General features: G+C 43.5%; 1 protein-coding gene and 1 long non-coding RNA gene across 7 annotated transcripts in view; one reads left to right on the top strand and one right to left on the bottom strand.

Moving 5' to 3' along the window:
* Positions 1–17,421, bottom strand: part of RHBDD1 (rhomboid domain containing 1) — a 220,733-nt gene that overhangs the window by 37,829 nt on the left and 165,483 nt on the right. Inside the window, exon 8 of one of the 5 annotated variants that reach the window (XM_069104552.1) lies at positions 1,881–8,042. The exons of the other annotated variants lie outside the window; for them this stretch is intronic. Coding sequence (XP_068960653.1) covers positions 7,948–8,042 — 95 coding nt within the window. The 3' untranslated portion in view covers positions 1,881–7,947. Of the gene's footprint in view, positions 1–1,880; positions 8,043–17,421 lie in introns of those variants that run through there. 5 annotated transcript variants of the gene reach the window in all.
* Positions 10,750–17,421, top strand: part of LOC138174350 (uncharacterized) — a 31,981-nt gene continuing 25,309 nt past the window's right edge. Inside the window, exon 1 of one of the 2 annotated variants that reach the window (XR_011171689.1) lies at positions 10,750–11,554. This is a non-coding gene — a long non-coding RNA (uncharacterized lncRNA). The remainder of the gene's footprint in view (positions 11,555–17,421) is intronic. The other variant, XR_011171688.1, reaches the window with a different exon arrangement.

Raw genomic sequence — 17,421 nt, 5'->3', positions numbered from 1 at the left:
GTAAAACATCCTGAAACGGGGTTTATAGGCTTCACCTGACTGCCTAAGGGGTCCTTGACAACAAGAATTAGAGAATCCCTGCTCAAGATGGATTGTGGTATCCTGAATTCTGTGAATTCCCCATGTAAGTCAGACTTTGGAGGGATCCTTGAACCCAGGCTTACTTGAGCTAGGAGTGTGGGTCCATTCCAAGGCAGGTATACTTTAATCTAGAGCTGCTCTGGCCTGCCATGTTGGGTTCAAGGGTTCATAGAGAAAATATAGTAGCCCCTGGCTGTTTTTTGCAGAGCCTCAAAAATCCTATAGACAACAGGAACCCCAAACCAAAGTAAATTCAACCTCCCAAAGCTGCCTTGCAATTGCCTGAGACTTCTTTATTTTATTCTTCAAGACTTCTAAAGGTCATAGTACTGCCAAGGTTATCCTCCAGTCAAGCCATCCCCAGAGGGCCCCCGTTCTGTGACTGTGGAAAATTGATGCCAAAGGTCAATACACTGGATGTAGGATGGCACACTAGCTACAATTACAATTCTAGCATTTATCACCATTTCAACTTTCATGCAATTTCTGTTCAGACGCTGGGCATCATTCTCACTGATTATACATTTGTAATTCATTGACATTACAACTGAATACCCTAAATGAATTAGAAAAAACTACTGGGGGGGGGGGTGGATACAAATCAGCTATGTTCTTCCATTTCTATTTGGGGTAAGGAGTGGACAAAGGAAAGGTTAAGTTCCTCAGGCCCAAAGTTGTAGTTTCTGTCAATGCTGATGATTTGTGTTGGGTTTTTATGCCTAAATCTGTTCTCCCGATAAATAAGTTGTAACTATAGCAACTTCCACACTGGGTACTTAAGTGTGTCACAGATAAACTACCCAACTCCCCAAGTTACTTGCACAATAATATTTCACAGGCATGTTGGGCTGTTTTCAAGAAGGAATGTGGCCTGTTGCATTGGGTATTTGTTGCATTGAGGCCCTACTTCAGGGCCTCAGTTTCCTCAGCTATAAATCATGGACATCCACCCAGGGTATGTCTGGGCTCCAGCTCAAAGCTGCAGTGAGGACTAGGAATCCAGGCTCCCACCAGAGGAGGGTGGGGGTGGTTTTCCCGAGCTCTAGGACTTCCATTTACTACAGCTAGCCCCTCTGCTATTCCTATCTCCCTCAACTTCCACACAGCTCCGAGCTAGGAGGACAAAGGAGACTTACCTGGACTCTTGCAGCCCCGCAATCCAGGGCCCCTTTACCAACACCTTCTCAGGACTGTTTGACCTGCTTCAAAGGAGCCTAATTGCTTTTGGGCAAAGGTGAGCTCTCTGCCTTCCTCCTTCTCATCGCCTGGGGGTCCCCCACTTCTGCCTGAGGACAATAGTTGGCTGCAGCCAGGTCAGAGAAAAACCCATTAGACCTTGTTCTCTCCATTTTTCTGTGTCCTGAGTCCCTCTGGCAGTCTGGTGAAGCCTCTGGACCCCTGCTCATAAAATTCATAAAATAGGATTACCAGGGAAACCCAGTATTTCACAATAGTTATCAAAAACATTAAAAGAAAGTTCATGGATCTCAGATTAAGAAGCCCCAAAGTAGAGATTTGACTCCTCCCGCCATTTTGTTTTCTGTGGTCTAGTCTGAAATTTGTGGCATTGGGGGGGGGGCGTGAGGGGGGCCTCTGGATGCTACAAAGAAGACGAGAGAGGTGAAATTTTAAAAGGACACCCCTTAATGTCATCAGGTCCTAAACTCCACCCTAAGACCCATCAGAGTACAGGGCTTGGGGAGTTGGAAAATTCTTTTTTAGCCTAGAATATAAAACTGAAAGTGTTCTCTATCTCAGGGTGAAGAAAACAATTTGATTAAAAAGAGTCTTTTGCAAAGTTTGTATTTTTAAAATAAGATTTTAATTGTTGATTTAAAGGAGTTTGAGTTTCTTTAGGTTGTTGTTGGAAATGAGCAAATGACAAACAACAGAGTTTAAGTTTCTTTAACTTGAGCAATACAAAGAATGCCCTTTGTTATATATACTCAATACATTTCTGAAATAATACAAATCCTTTAAAAAATTATATGAATTTGCCTTCCCCCCTCCAAAAAAAGTCAAAACAAACCAAAACAAAAAAAAAACCACACATGCAAAAAATTATATGAATGTTTCCTAACTGCACACCCCAATCAAACGTGTAAGGCATGGGCATGTACAAAATGAAACTGCCAAACGGACCTCAGAGAAGGTTGATCAAATACAAGCAGGTGAAAATGAGATTAGGTGGAAGAACACTGGAAACCATGGAGAGCTGATGGTATAATGTGAAATGCTGCCAAGAGGTGGAGGCCAGGGCAGAGTACAGAGCTGCTGTTATCCTCAAGTCACAGTGTATGCCAAACTAGGGAAAAGCAGCTCAAAGGTGGCCATTCGTGCAGAGGGACTGTTACAACGTCACACCCAACATGCTACCATTCCCAGAACTTGGTACCAATGTGTGAGAAGCTGTAGAGGATGTTAGTTTTAAAAACCTATTATTAGGGGAGGCCAGGTAGCACAGTGAGTAAGAGCACCAGCTCCAGTGTCAGGATGACCTGGAGATCGAATCCCGGGCTCAGACACTTAGCACCCACCCATAAACACCTGGCCATGTAACCTTGGGCAAGTTACTTAACCCCAATTGCTTAGGGGCGGCCAGGTGGCTCAGCGAGTAAGAGCACTGGCTCTAGTGTTGGGATGACCTGGAGATCAAATCCTGGGCTCAGACGCTCAGCACCACACCCAGAAATAACTGGCCATGTAACCTTGAGCAAGTTACTTAACCCTGATTACTTAAAAAAAAAAAAAAAAACCTAGTATTAGTGAATTTATTGGGTAACTTAAAGCTATCCAGTTAAGGGACAGACAGCATGGTGTGGTGGAAAGAGATGGTCTCAAAGCCAGAAAGAGGCAGGTTCAAGTCCAGCCTTGAATATATGCTAGTTATGTAGCTTTGGACAAGACCTCTCAGTGCTCTAGGCAAGTAAGACTATATACATTGTTGAGAAGGTACTGGTCTGACTGGTGGAGGGTTTCCTCCTCTATGCCCATCTATCTACCACCCAAGTGAATATCTAAGATTTCTTCTAGTCCTTGTGCTCCATGAGAACAGGGATTATGTTTTATCAGAATTGGGTAGTCCCCTAGCACCCAACACAGTAGTAGGCACAGAGTAAGTATTTAACGAACACACTATTATAAGTATATATTGTTATTTGAATACTCTGTCTCTGATAATTAGGTCTGAGGAATTTGTTAGGTGGCCCTTATAAAGGCAAGAAAAGGCCCAAACCTATGACAAATATGGAGTTGTTATAAATATTCCAATATGCCAGCCTGTGTACTTTGTCCTCAGCTCCTCACCTTTGGGAAATGAACATTTTAGAAGGCAAGATGGGGAGACCTGGGGGTGGGGAATGTGGAGACTAGGAACTTCTACATCTTCTATCCATATCCATGATCTCACTGTTGTGGTTGTTCCCCTCAATGAATGGCACAGAATACAATCTATTGACCCCTTCTCATCCAGTAGGGCAAGCATCCATGCACCTTCTGGTCAGAACTTCTAAGCAAACATTCCAATCTGCCCAGGCTAGCTCCCCTTTGTGAGTAGTGTTGATAGAGTGTCTGGGTGCTTTGTGCATGGATAGCTGCTGTCATGATTCCTGGACTGCTCCCATGACCTCCAATTCCTCAGAATGTCTTCAGTGCTCTGGGAACTACCAACTCTACTGCAGATCCGCTGTTCTCATAAGGGGGAAAAACTATGAACCTTTTCTTAAGATATATCCATGCATGTGCATGAATACACACACACAAACACACACACACACACACACTCCTGATGAAACCAAGCTGGAAATTGTCTCCCTAAACAATGTGGCAACTTGATTAGGCTGTTGGGTCTTATGCCACTGCTCTCCTGCCCCATGATATCTGACCATATTGTCATTAAATGCTGCTGCAGTAGGAAAATGCTATATGCAGACTAAATGCCTAGAAGCGAGGAGATGCTCCCAGATCTGGGTGCTCCGGTAGGGATCCCTCATTGGTGTTGGATGGAATGGCTGAGTTCAGAGTTTTATGTGATCGGATGCCCATGAAGAAAGGTGATGCCACTTGGACTGACTCATCATGTCAAAGGTGGTCTTGTGCCACTGACTAGCAAGTGTGGCATCTTCTGAAGATTCAGGAATAGCTCCGATACTCCCCTTTCCCATGGGCAAAGGCTTCTCTGCACATGTTGCTGCAAATGTGATGTGTGAATTATTCACACACTGGAGCTGAAGCCAAGAGGACTTGTAATGTCAGATGGGAATGTGTATCCTGATGTGGCGTGCGTGTGTGCATGCCTCATCCTCCTTTTTGCCCCTTCCCCACATGGTGCTGGAGAAAAAGAGGAAAGAACATACACCAGGAAGAAACCGGGTTCACTTGTTTTTATTCATGCTTCTGGTGATTGTAAAACTGAGTGCTTTCATTTCTATTTACGGGCATTTAATGAACTTCTATTGGCCACACACTAGAGGACAAAGGGAAGTCTAGAACACTCCCTGCCCTCAAGAACTTACAATCTAGATAGGGAGAGAGGGCACAGCAACATCAGAAATCAATGCTGTAAGGCCATGTGAGACATGGGAAGAGTCAAGTGAACAAATGGCTTTTTAAAAAAAAACTTGATGTAGGGTTAGGGAAGGGAGAGGGCACTGTGGGTGGGAGGTAGGGTCAGGAAAAGCTTAATGCAAGAGGTGAGACTGAGTCAGACTTCAAAGAACAGTTATGATATCAATATATGCAGAGGAAAGGAGAGGACATTTAATTGGAATGAACAGTATAAAAAGAAAGTGGGGGAGGAGGAGGAGTGGAGTGTGCTCATGTCCCATTCAAGGGAAAGTGAAAAAGACAGGAAGGGGAATGTGTGTGTATATGTGTAGTCTCTGTGTGTGTGAATATAAATATAAACACATACACACACATGCACACATACACACATACATACATACATACATACATACATACACTCTCTCTCTAAGTCTAGACTCCTCAGCCAAATACAATCTGGCCCTGACCTATGTTTCCAAATAATGGGGAGTTGCTAAGGTTTTGTGGGCAGCAGAGTGATGTGACGGGAAGTGTTTCTGGATGAAGAAGGAGAACAATGAGGGAGGGGAGGATGGGACTGTGAGAGATTGGCCAAAGGATAATTTCAATAGTCTCGGTGTGAGTTATAAGGGTTTGACCTGAGTGATGGCCAGAAAGGAAAGGACAGTTATGAAGGCCACTGCAGCACAGTCAGGGCCTAAATGGATAGTACTGGCTACCCTTTCCTACAATATTAAGAAAGTTCTACCTGGAAACCAACAGGAAGAGCAGAAAGGCCAAGCCTTTGACAACCTCTTTGCCTTTCTGCTGGGGTCATGCTATCAACCCTCAAGGCACTTGCTTTGGTGGATGCTGGAAAAAGACACAAGAAATGCCACTGACTGACACCAGAAACACCCACCTTTGGTCACTGACAATTTAACCCGGTGCCAGCACCAGCCTGTACTCAAAAAAGAAGAGACACCATTGAAAAGGGAAAAAAAAAGAATAAAAAAGGTGCACACATCCCTTTGGCTTTGGTTGCATGTGGAATACTCGGTCATTAAGAACAAATAATACCACTATAGTAAAACTAGTTCTAAAGTCCCAAGGAGAGGAGAAGTAAAGGTTGGTGAGATTAGAGGGACCCTGATTCAAAATGGAGCTACTCAATAACGGGGCAGGAATCAGCTTGAAATCAGCTCCAAATAACAGACTGAGTCTGTGGGGCTGCCATGTTGGGAAATGCAATCATCCAGGTAATCTTCTAAGGCTTCCGTGGTACCTACATCATAGTGCTGGCCATATACTCTCTCCTAACCCAGAGTTAAGCAGGAAATAAAAGAACATTAAAAAAAATCATATGCCTCAGCACTAGAAAGGCCTTCTGGCTTAACAATGTAACTACACTGATTTTTAAAAGATGGCTTCCTTGAGAGGGTCAAAACAAAGTACACCATGGGGGTCACTCAGCACTGCCTTAAACGCTTGCTTCCATTTGGGGAGAGGAGGTGATCCTGCCAATTAGTTAGCCCTTTGCTTCCCCAGTGAGGAATTCCCTTCCAGTGCCACATTTGTTATTATCAAAAATTCAGGCCTTGTGTCTTTGTCCATTAGTAATATTACTGTGTTAGCGACAAATATTTTCAACAGAAGGAAATAAGTAATCACTCATCCCCCAATTCTACGGCACAGTGATTAGACTCCTTTTCTCAGCTGAAAACATTACATGAAGCTAAGGCCCAACATAACTAATATTGTGAGAAAATTCTACTCTTAAATTATATATATATGTATATATATATAAACATATATGTACACACACATATATGATAAAGGAGCTCAACTGATCATCTATTGACCTGTCAGAGATTAGAAAAATCGCAGAAATCTAAACAGAACATTAAGGCTTATGAAGGGCTTTCCAAGCATCATTTTGACCTCACAACAGCCCTGTGAGGTAGGGACTAAAGATGTTGCCATTTTGAAGAAGAGGAAATGAGCTTAGAGAGGTTCAGTGAGTTGTCCACCTTCATACGTCTACTCAGTATGATTTGTTCATTTGAGAAATATTTGTTATAAACGCCCTATGTACCAGGCACTGTGGTAGGCACTAAGGATGAAAAGTAAAAGAAAAAAAAGACAATCTTTGACCTTCAAGAACTTACATCCCACAGCAGGAGCATTCATCCTACCGAAATTTAAAGGATTCAACCCCTGGTCTCACTGGCCCATCCACCATGCCTCTTACCCTCACAGCCAGGTGTTCCTGGGACACATACATCACACTATTGGGCAATTATTTCTTCAGTGTGTCTAGTATAGCATTTGAGAACCTGTGATTAAAACCAAATTGGAAAAATTCTCTTTGGAGATACCTGCTTCCAGCTTTTACTAAGACCAATCTAAGAACATATCAGTGTTACTCTGGCTTTGTGTCTGAGGCAGCGGATAGGACGGCATTAGCATGAAAGCAGCTTAAAAATGGTGATGAGGCAAAGCTTACAGGTAGCTGCTGGGGACGTCAAGTCAAGACAAATGGATGTGGTGCTTGTTATGGTGACCGAATAGGGAGTCTTAATTTTACAAGATAACACTCTAAAAAGGACTTTTCAACTCTGTTCCCTGAAGGCAGTGGGATAGCTTACACAGATTTATACTTGAGGCATAGTTGACAGATACAAAATGCTGGTGTCATAATGGTTCATATGTGTATCTCTGTCCCCATGTTCTTCCTGAGACCTTTTTGGTGAAATGTGTTGTTTAAACAACAGCAACACACAAATAAAAGAGTTAAAATGTGACCATCACACCCAACCAGAGATGCCTGGAGAGAATGGGTGGTCTGTGGTCAAGGTGGCTTCATTCGGTGACCAGAGACACTAAGTAGGCCTGCCAGGAAGATGAGAATAGAGCCAAACCTCTGGCCACTTCTAAGATCAGATCCACTGTCCAGAGAGAGGGGATGATCTTCCTGAATAGAAGAAAATGAAATTCGGCCTGGAAGGTCACAAACTCTAAGAGCCTCCTATGTTGGCAGGGAGGCATCCAAAAGGAGAGGAGGTGGTCTTTTCCCAGGAAGCTGCTGGTATCTGTGTAACCAAGAGGGAGGCCCTTTTCACAAAGCTGCCAGTGGGATTTAGCTTCTTCTGGATTTGAAGAGAGCCAGTTGGGCACGTGACTGAGAACTTGCAAGGTCCATTGAATGAGTCACTCAGGTTGGGGGAGTGCTTCAAGGAGAGTGCTTTGGTTTTCCTCAGAGCAAACCAGGGGTTTCTGGAATGAATCTGGTGGTTGATACTCAGGAAACTGGACTGGTGATTCATGAGATGCTGGGTAATTTCAGTGCCGGTCAAATCTGTTGAGTCTCTGCCTTCTCATTTCATATTCTGGAGGCATACTGAATCCATAGGGTGGGGGACTGTTGTTAACACCAACTGCAATTAAAAAAAAAAAGCAGAGTGAAAACCAGATGATCCCTAGGCAGTCCTTGGATACTTATCATTCAATGGACGTGCTTGGGTGCTACAACCTACTAGTATTCTGCTTTGGTGCCATCTTTACATTAACAACCACAAAGAATTGGAGCTATATATGAAATGGAGGCTGGATGACCCAGGAGCCATTAAGGTTAAACCTCTCATTTTACAGAGGAGGACACTGAGGCCCACAGAGGTTGACAGACTTGCCAGGGTCACACCACTAGTCAGTGTCTGATAAAGGATTCGAATTCAGCCCTTCCTGACTCCAAGTGAATACAATACCAGGGCTTTGGCCACTGCACAGCTAAGCTGCTTCAGGCTGGTCAGCAAAGGTGGAACAGTCAGGTGTCTCAGAGTGTCACCTACACAAAGTTGCCTTCCACCCAAGGTAAGCTAAGCAAAGTAGTTAAATATTTCACAGCAAAGCTATATGGATGGTGGTGAGGAAGGTGAAGAGAGGGACTCAGAAACAGAATTTTAAAAATATTTTTAAAAAGACATCTGTAAGTGCCAGAAGATTCCACTACTCCTGGCACGAGAGTATTTATTTTGAGCTGTTGATTTGCTTATGTTAAGAGGCAGGTCTCCGAGCTTCCAGTGGGCAGAAGAAATACATGGCTCTCCCCACAGCATATGCCCTTTGGTGTCTCCTCCTCTCCTTCCCTCTCTTCCCTCTTCTTAGAACCCTCCTTTTCCCATTAGCCCCCAGCTTTCCCAACCTCCCCTGCCGGCTTGGACTCCACCTGCTTGGATCACACAGGCACCCACAGGGGACCCTGGCCCATATGCTGGGATGCTGTGCTTGTGTATTGATCAGTACATTAAGGCTGGCAAATGAGAAATGCAGGCAGAATGTTTGCAAGAGATCATGTGGCCTTTTTCATTACTAAAATAATTAAGGGAAGACTCCCTTGCTTTGGCCAACAGGTAACAACAAGGCATTTGCCGATTCAGGGCAGGTCAGTGGTCTTGCAGACCTCCTCCTGGCAGCCCCCTTCACTAAATGCTCATTGTATGTTGTTGCATGGTATACCGGGCACCAAGAGAGGGGCACAGACGGCCCCCTTCCTTTAAGGAGCTAATTGGCTAATCCAATAAAATGACGTCCATCTTCTCCAGGGGTGAGTCATATGGAGGGGATGCTGCTAGAATCATAAAAACAGGCTCATTATCCAAGTAAAAGGAACAGCAAGCCAGGCAACTTTCCACTCCCTAGAGAATAGTGTCTGAGCCTCGGCATTCAAGGCCTTCCAGAATCTCAGCTGGAAGAGATTTCATAGGACCTTCAGCTAAACTGGTACCTGGTAGTGGCCACCCAGTCTTTCCCTGAAAGGAAGCATTCAGGGGGGGGGGCAAAAAGACCGGGGGGGGGAGGACAGAGATGAGGAGGGGGTGAGAGGGGGGAGGAGGAGGACAGAGATGGGGGGTGAGAGAGAAGACATCAGGGTGGAGGGAGGGGGTCCCCACCCAAGCCCCTACTTCCTTATTTCTATAGAGAGCACCGCAATCCTACGTATGACCCAGATTTATAACAAGCAGCCCCTGACTTCCCTGGTTCACCTCTTCCACCTGTTGCTTCTCCATCTCGAGTCAAACATCCCCATCCCTCTTCTCTGTCCTGTTCTTTTCACTCACGTCGGCCCCATCATAGTGCAGGCCCTCATCAGCTTCTCATTGGTCTCCAGCTTCTGTTCTCTCTTCCCCCACCACATGGCTGGCAGAATCACCTTCCTAAGGCTCAGTCAGGTCTAAGCATGCCACTCCTTTGCTCACAATCCTCTGGGGCTCCCTACTGCCTCTGGGATATAATCCGAATGCTTAAGCATGGCCCTGAAGGCCTTTTTCAGCCTTATCTTAATGTTACCCGCTTTGAGGGGCTCTATGTTCCATCCATTATTCAAGTTCCTTGGACCCGGCATTCCACCTTGCACTTGGGTATATTTACTCATGATTGGAATGAACTTCCCCCTCATCTTCAAACACCACACCCTCCAGGAAGATTTCCCTCTTCTCTGCCATTGTGAGTTCTCTCTTATTCCTCAAATTGCTTTGGATTTACTTATCTGAGAATATGTTTGGCATCCTCTCCACTCCCCTCCTCCCCCCAGGGAAATATCGCTGCCTTGAAGCCACAAACTAGTCTGGTCTTTTGGGGGGTTTATTGTCCTTGTATCCTAAGCACAGTATCTTGTAGACATGAGGAGCTTGATAAATATTTGTTGAGTGGAACCAAACTGCATTGGCATCCATGATATATGAAAAACAAAATTCAGAGGGAGGCCTATAGCTGGTTAGATGCATCTTCTCTACAGAGACCTGGACCTGAGTTCAAATCTTGCCTATGCAACTTACTATCTCTATGACCTTGGTCAAGTCAAATAAGCTTTATAGGTTTCCTCATCTATAAAATGAAGAGGTTGGACTAGATATCTTTAAAAAAAAATTTTTTTCAGCCAGATCTGAAAAATACATTTCATTCCATGCCCTGATTCCACCATGTCTCCGTCAGGAATGGAGTAGCACACATTATCATTGGTCCTCTGAAATCATGGTTGGCCATTAGATTGATCAGAGTTCTTAAGCCTGGACTAGACAACTTTGAAGGTCCCTTCTAAACCTAGATCTATGATCCAAAGAAAGACCTGGATGAGAACTGCATGGGGTAAGAGGACATAGATCTTGGATCCATAGATATACTGAAGGAATAAGATCGAAAGTACTCATGGAGGAGCTCTTAAGCTTCTTCTCTGCACAGGGGTCTGCAAGAGGTGTGGGGAGGGATACAAGGATGAAGAAGGGATGAAGAGGTCCCTACCCCCAGGAGCTTATGCTCAAGTAAGCTCTACGTCACATAGTGGCCCTCCCTCTACACGGGATACATGTCAGCGGCTCAGATGCTCCCGATACACCTGTGAATGGGATGGTCAGCATTCTACGTTATCCCATGTAAGGATTTATTTGTACGATGATGTCCAAATTCTCCTTCTGCTAACTTTTCTAACAGTTGCTTTTAATAATAACAGCTAAATATTTTCAATTGCACTGGTGACTGTTGGTTCAACATGTGGCAACCATTCCAGATGTCCGTGGAACTTGCAACTGGCTGTGAGCAGATTCAGAAGCAAGTTCAACGTGGCAACCTCACTCCAGAGAGTCACAGGGAATGAGTTCATTTAGGCTGAAGTCAACTGCAAGGTCCCAGAGGGGGCCACATTGTACTCTGGCCTTCTCTTCAGCTTACTCTTAAAAGGAAGGGCGTAGAAACAAATATTTCCCTGAAATGGGAAGGAAAAAAGGGCAGACTGTGGAGTTACCCAAGGTAACTTCAAGTTCCAGGCTTGGAAGGATGATGGTGTCATGGGGAAGGAAGCCTGAAGAAGACTATTGCTGAGACTAACATGCCTGATACAGAAGGGGACTGGAAGCTGAATAGATAGAAGAAATGCCCCAACAACACAGAGTGGTATGTAAGTAAGCCATGTGGCAAGTCAAAAGACCAGACCCATCTATCCTATGTACAGTAAGCAGAGAGGGGGCTGTTCTTTTTCAACTGACAAGAAAGGAAGATATAAAATAGACTGGCCATCTTTCTTTTTTTTTTCCTTTGACCTGTGATTTCATTGGTGTGGGGACTCTTGGTATGGTAACTCCCTCTTTCATATGAGCCTTATAATCTTAAAGAGTGGCCTTTGAAGACAGCCAATGAGAGGATAATGGCTTGTTCCTGGTCACACAGCTATATATGTCAGGAAACACTTAAACTCAGGCCATCTTGATTCCAAGACCAGTACTCTATCCATCCTGTCATACTTCCTTTTACCTTTAGTGCCTGAAGGAAGGGGAGAAGGGAGAGAGGCGGAAACGTAGGAAGAAGAGAAGAAGGAACAAAGGAAGGAAGGAAAGAAGGGAAGAAAGAAAGAAGGAAAGGCAGGAAGAAAAGAAAGAAGGAAGGAAGGAAGTTAAGAGAGAAACCGTCTTTTCCCACGTGATTTAACACATCTTACATAGTAGGAGTTCTTAAGGATCTTGCCCAGGATCACTATGTCTAAGTCTAAGGCAGGACTTGAACACAGGATTTCCAGATTCCAAGCTCACAACATACCTAACTGACTACTGCTCCAGCCCCTTGCTGTTGTAAATCTATGACCATATGTTTAAGAAAGATCCAGGTCCTAGTCTCAGAACTTGTCAGCCTTCTGATAGCCTTGTGACCATGAACAAGTCACGCTGAGGCTGTGCGTGAGCCTCAATCTCCTTATTTGTAAAATGACACTAATAGTGCCCACACTGCTTAGAAGGAACAAATAAGAGAAAAACAAGCAGGGAAGGAATTGATGGACGTGAGGATTAAATTGACAGAATGCAACAGGACGCAATGGCATCCTATTCCTGAGATCCCAATCCCCCCCAGCTGTTAACTGCCTCTTTAGTCTGATTCAGTCCTATCACTGCTGAGTAATACTTTATCTCATCACACGCGGTGGCTTGTTCTCCATGCGATTATTTTCTATGCTGGGGGTAGTTGATTAAACCCATTAGTCCTTAACATCAGGCTTCTCCTGGGTTCCAAGGAAACCTCCTCTTGAATGCGATGACCCAGCGCTCTGGAGTTCTTCCTTCACATGACGTGTGGAGTCTGGGTTACTTCATCCTCGGGTGCTGGGCTGGGCTTTCTGCTTCCCTTCTTTTTCTTTCAACATTTTCAGCTGAATTTTGACCTCTGCTGCTTCCCAGGGAACTGTAAATTTGATGTCAGTCAGTCCGTCAGCACTTTGTTTATCGGGTGCTTGCTCTGTCAGTTAGTCCATCAACACTGTTTCCCGAGTGGCTGCTGGGAGCCAGCCTGGCCATCTTGCTCCTTTATATCCCCCACTCCTTCACCAATATCCCAGGGTACTGTATTCTTTCTCTGTGACACACAGAGTTCTTTAGATATTGATACAGAGACAGGGAACTTGGGCATGTTAAGATTCAGGCATCTCACAGAATTCTAGAATCAGACCTTTATAAATTATCTGATCAACATTTCAATGTGAGAAGCATTTTAATTGAGAAAGACCAGGAAAGGTGGTTTCACTAGAATAGATAGTGCCACAAGTATTTTGTCCAAGGACAAACAACCTACCTACCACTGATTTGACACAGGGACTGTCCAACAAACATCTGGCTAACAGAACCTCTTTCCCCAACCTCTGACCTCACTAGGTACCAGCAGGAACTTGCTCTGTTTGACATAATGACTGCTGGATGACGTCTGTAGAGGGGTGATTGGGATCCCATTTAAAGCAGGCTAAGAATGTGAAACCTACCATGATCTGAAGATTGTCAGCTGTGTTATTTTTTTTAAGATTGATGTTTTTCATTAAAATAGATTCAATCAAAGGCATTTAGCAAGAACCTGAAATATCCTTGAAAATATAAGCACGACAAAACTGTGCATATGGAAAAGAGGCATCTCTCCCCCTGTGCAGCACTAGGCAGGCCACTCCCTTCTCTGGAGACCTCGATTTCCTCCCCTATAAAATGAGACGATTAGACTTAATAGCTACTCCTCACGTTTTTGAGGGGGCATCTAGGTGGCACAGGAGATAGAACACCAGGCCTGGAATCAGAAAGTTGCTGCCCACCCAGGTCCGACTCTTTGTGACCTCATTTGGGGTTTTCTTGGCAAAAGATACTGAAGTGATTTGCCATTTCAATATACAGCTCATTTGACAGATAAGGAAACTGAGGCAAACAGAGTCAAGTGATTTACTCAAGGTCACACACCTAGTAAGTCTCTGAGGCCAGTTTGGAACCCACGTCTTCTGGAGCCCAGGGGGTTAAGCAACTGGCCAAAAAGTCATCAAGGTAGCAAAGGGGCAGAGGTGGGATTCTGAGCCCAGACTGTTAGATTCTTCTTCCAGTTTTTCACCCTACACCCTACACCACACACGACTTCCTGACAGCAGCCTGATATGTTTCAAGAGTGTTTTACAGGTTTGTGGGAGGTTGAAGCACTAATATCATGAGGCCCCATAATATGCAGCTGTAAAATGGAAGGTCAGGAATGAATCCAGCCTGACTTGAGAGAAGAATGGAGCCTGCTTTGAAGGACCTCAGGAACACGAATAGATTAACAGGATTTAGCTCAAGCATCCCACCGGAAGTTGGGTAGTAAGATCTCCTAGCCCTTTATCAAAGATACTTCAGATCTCCAATCTGATGTATAATGCAGTGGCTGACCTTTCTTTTCTCCTTCCAAGGGGCAGCAGCAATTCCATCCTGATAAGAATTGCTAAAAAGAGCAAGCAGATTTAGAAGCTGACAAGTTTCAATTCCGCTCACTGCCCCTATCAGCACTGCAAAGGCATTTGATTGGCTAGGAGTCACAGTCCTCATCTATGACCTGACAATAGCTCTGCACTGAACAGTGAAATCGTACAAAAATGAGATCAGAGGGCATTACACCTTCCCTTCAAATGAGGTGGCTTAAATGTCATTTTTTTGTTGCCAGATAAGCATCCGAATAAATCACCACCATCCTTTGGGCTTGCTATTGTCGAGTAAGGGCAGGGGATGATTCAAATTCTCTGTCTTTCTTTTTCAAGGTTGTTACTTTGATCGAATTCTATGGATTGCAAAGAAAAAAAAAAACTTAAAAAAAAATCTCCCTGAAGGGAAAAGTGTCAAATCTTTTAATTTACTGACAAAGATTAAAAAAATATAAACCTAAGAACTTGGGACCAACCATAATGCTGACATTTTTTGAGAAAGAAAAGGAAATTTTTGGTAACAGTAAGAATGTATTCATTTCTTGAATAGCTTAGAAAGTATGATTTTATATATTTAATCACCTCATCTCACTTAAAGGGAACCCATAATCATCACGTGCACCAACATTTCATTATAATTTACAAAGGAAGAACCATTTAAAATTCAGGGGTTGTTAAATCTTTTTCTGTCATGTACCCTTTAAAAATAATGTAATAATAATAATTATTATAGCCAGCATTTACAGAGTTCTTAAGTTTTGCAAAGCACTTTAAATTCATTCTAACCTTTTGGGGCAGTGTCTGGTGTAGTCTATAGACCCTCTTCTCAGAATAATGTTTTTAAATGAATAAAGTACATGGGGTTGCAAAGGAAACTAAGTATACTGAAATACTGTTACAATAATAATAATAGTGATAACAAAACTCACAGAATCCAGGTTCTAAGAACTCTTGAAAAAAAATAAGAGAACACATTCAATTCTACCTCCTAAATCTGTAAAATCACCACACTGTTAATATCTTGATTTGGGGGCAAAGGTTGAAAAGAAGTCATTGGAGCCCACACACAGACCAAGGCTTTGTGCACCCATGACCACTGGCTTTTAAGTCAATTACTTTTTTGGGCTCCTCTTAAAGAGCATGATTAATCAAAACCAATTCAATGATTAAGATGACTAGATCAATCATTTTGGAGTCTTTTCTCCCCTTTTTGAATTAAACAGTAGCTAAGCCAATGACTGTTTCAATAACAGAAAAACACTCTACTAGTGTTATCTCATTTGAGGCTCAGACAATCCTAGGGGGCAAGTGCTATTATTTAGATAACCTATCGTCTCTGGGCCTCTGTTTCTTAATCTGTAAAATGAGGGGATTATTATACTCAAGACCCTTTAAGGTTTTTCCTAGCACTATGTGACGTCCTATGACTCCCTAACTCTTTCCATCTATTTTGAGAACTCCAGAAATATTCAGTGCTATTAAGATTAAGAACATTTCTGGTGTAACATCTACTTGAGGAGAGAAGTGGGCAATGAGCCCCAATCGTCAAAGCAGGCCAAAGCCTAGACACTTTATTCATGTATGAAAACAGGTAAATTTTCAGTAGGAAAAACAATCCCATACTTCTGGGTACAGATAAATGTAAGGTTCTAGAGTTCCCCTCAACTTCCTTGCATCTTTCTAAAAACCCACTGCCATGCAAATTTTAGCAAAGGAGATGACGTGTATTTGGGAGAAAGCTTTCTGAAATATGTCAGACAGCTGAGGTTGATCTGTATGGCTAGTGGCACTCTAGGTAAGGAACTGTGTTAATCAGCAATGCTTTGGGGAAGTTCCAATGTTCCCTTGTCCTATAAAATGAGTGTCTTTGGTCAACAATCCAAAGTTGCCCTGGCTGAGTCTATCACATCTGGTGTGTCAGTAAGTTGCAAAGGGGTCATGGCAAGCTTCAAAAGATTGCCTTTTCCATTTGGGATTTCTTCTGGCCTATAAAGTTCTCCCAATCAAAAAGTAAACTTAGGATGATCTCAGAAGGAATAAATGGCATGGCCTGGAAGATAAAAGGAAGCATAAGCCAAAAGCTAATTTTACATTATAAAAAGAAAAAAAAAAGGTATCAAGGAACACTGGTTTCAAATCACATCTTGGACACTTTGTAGCTGTGTGACGCTGGGCAAAGTGCCTAATCTCCCTGAGCCTCAGTGTTCCCTGTAAAGTGGAAGAAATGATGCCTATAGTACCTACCATCTAAGGTAGTTGGGAGGATGGAATGAGTTGATGCATGTAAAACACATCACTTTGCTGCTACAAATACTTGGACCAATCGACCCTAGTATCAGTAGGAACCCAGCCCTACATGACTCTTCCACATCATCCCCAAGCATGTAGTATGCCTGTATACACACACACACACAGACACACACACACATTCTCTTCAGGGCTGTCAGTACTGCTCCAGTAGGCAAAGGCCGAAACCTTCTTTCTTAGAGATCTTGAACATCAAATGGGCAATTTCTCTGGGCCTCAATTTCCTTATCTCTAAAATCAGTCAGGGTGGTGGTTTAGAGCAGTGTTGTTAAACTCATACAGAAATGAGAGACACTAAACCATATAGAAGGATCCCTACTGGCCACACATTGGCTTAGTTTTAAAACATTTTCTTGCATTTTTATTTATATTATTAAATATTTCCCAATCATATTTTAATCTGGTTTCAGCCACACTTGGGAGTGTTTGACTCTTCTGGTATCAATGACCTATGAGGTCTCTTCTGGTTAGATCTATAGCCCTTCCTTAAATCCACATCTCTCCCCTCCTCAGATTTCCCAAAATTACTCCCTTTACCTGGATCTCTCCTTTACCCCTCTTACCCTCAACCATCCTGTACAAGTCCTATCCTGCAAAAGTAACTATAAACTCCTTGAGGGCAAAGGACACACACACACACACACACACACACACTCTCTCTCTCCCTCTCTCTCTCTGTCTCTCTCTCTCCCCCTCTCCCTCTCTCTCTCTCTCTCCCTCTCCCTCTCTCCCTCCCCCTCCCCCTCTCTCCCTCTCTCTCTCTCTCTCCTCCC

The sequence above is a fragment of the Petaurus breviceps genome, unplaced genomic scaffold, assembly GCF_028583685.1.
Source record: "Petaurus breviceps papuanus isolate PSGF00001 unplaced genomic scaffold, PetGlider_PUasm1.0 688, whole genome shotgun sequence".
NCBI lineage: Eukaryota > Metazoa > Chordata > Mammalia > Diprotodontia > Petauridae > Petaurus > Petaurus breviceps.
Note: the sequence above shows the minus strand (reverse complement) of the source record. Positions and strands in the feature narration are given on the sequence as shown.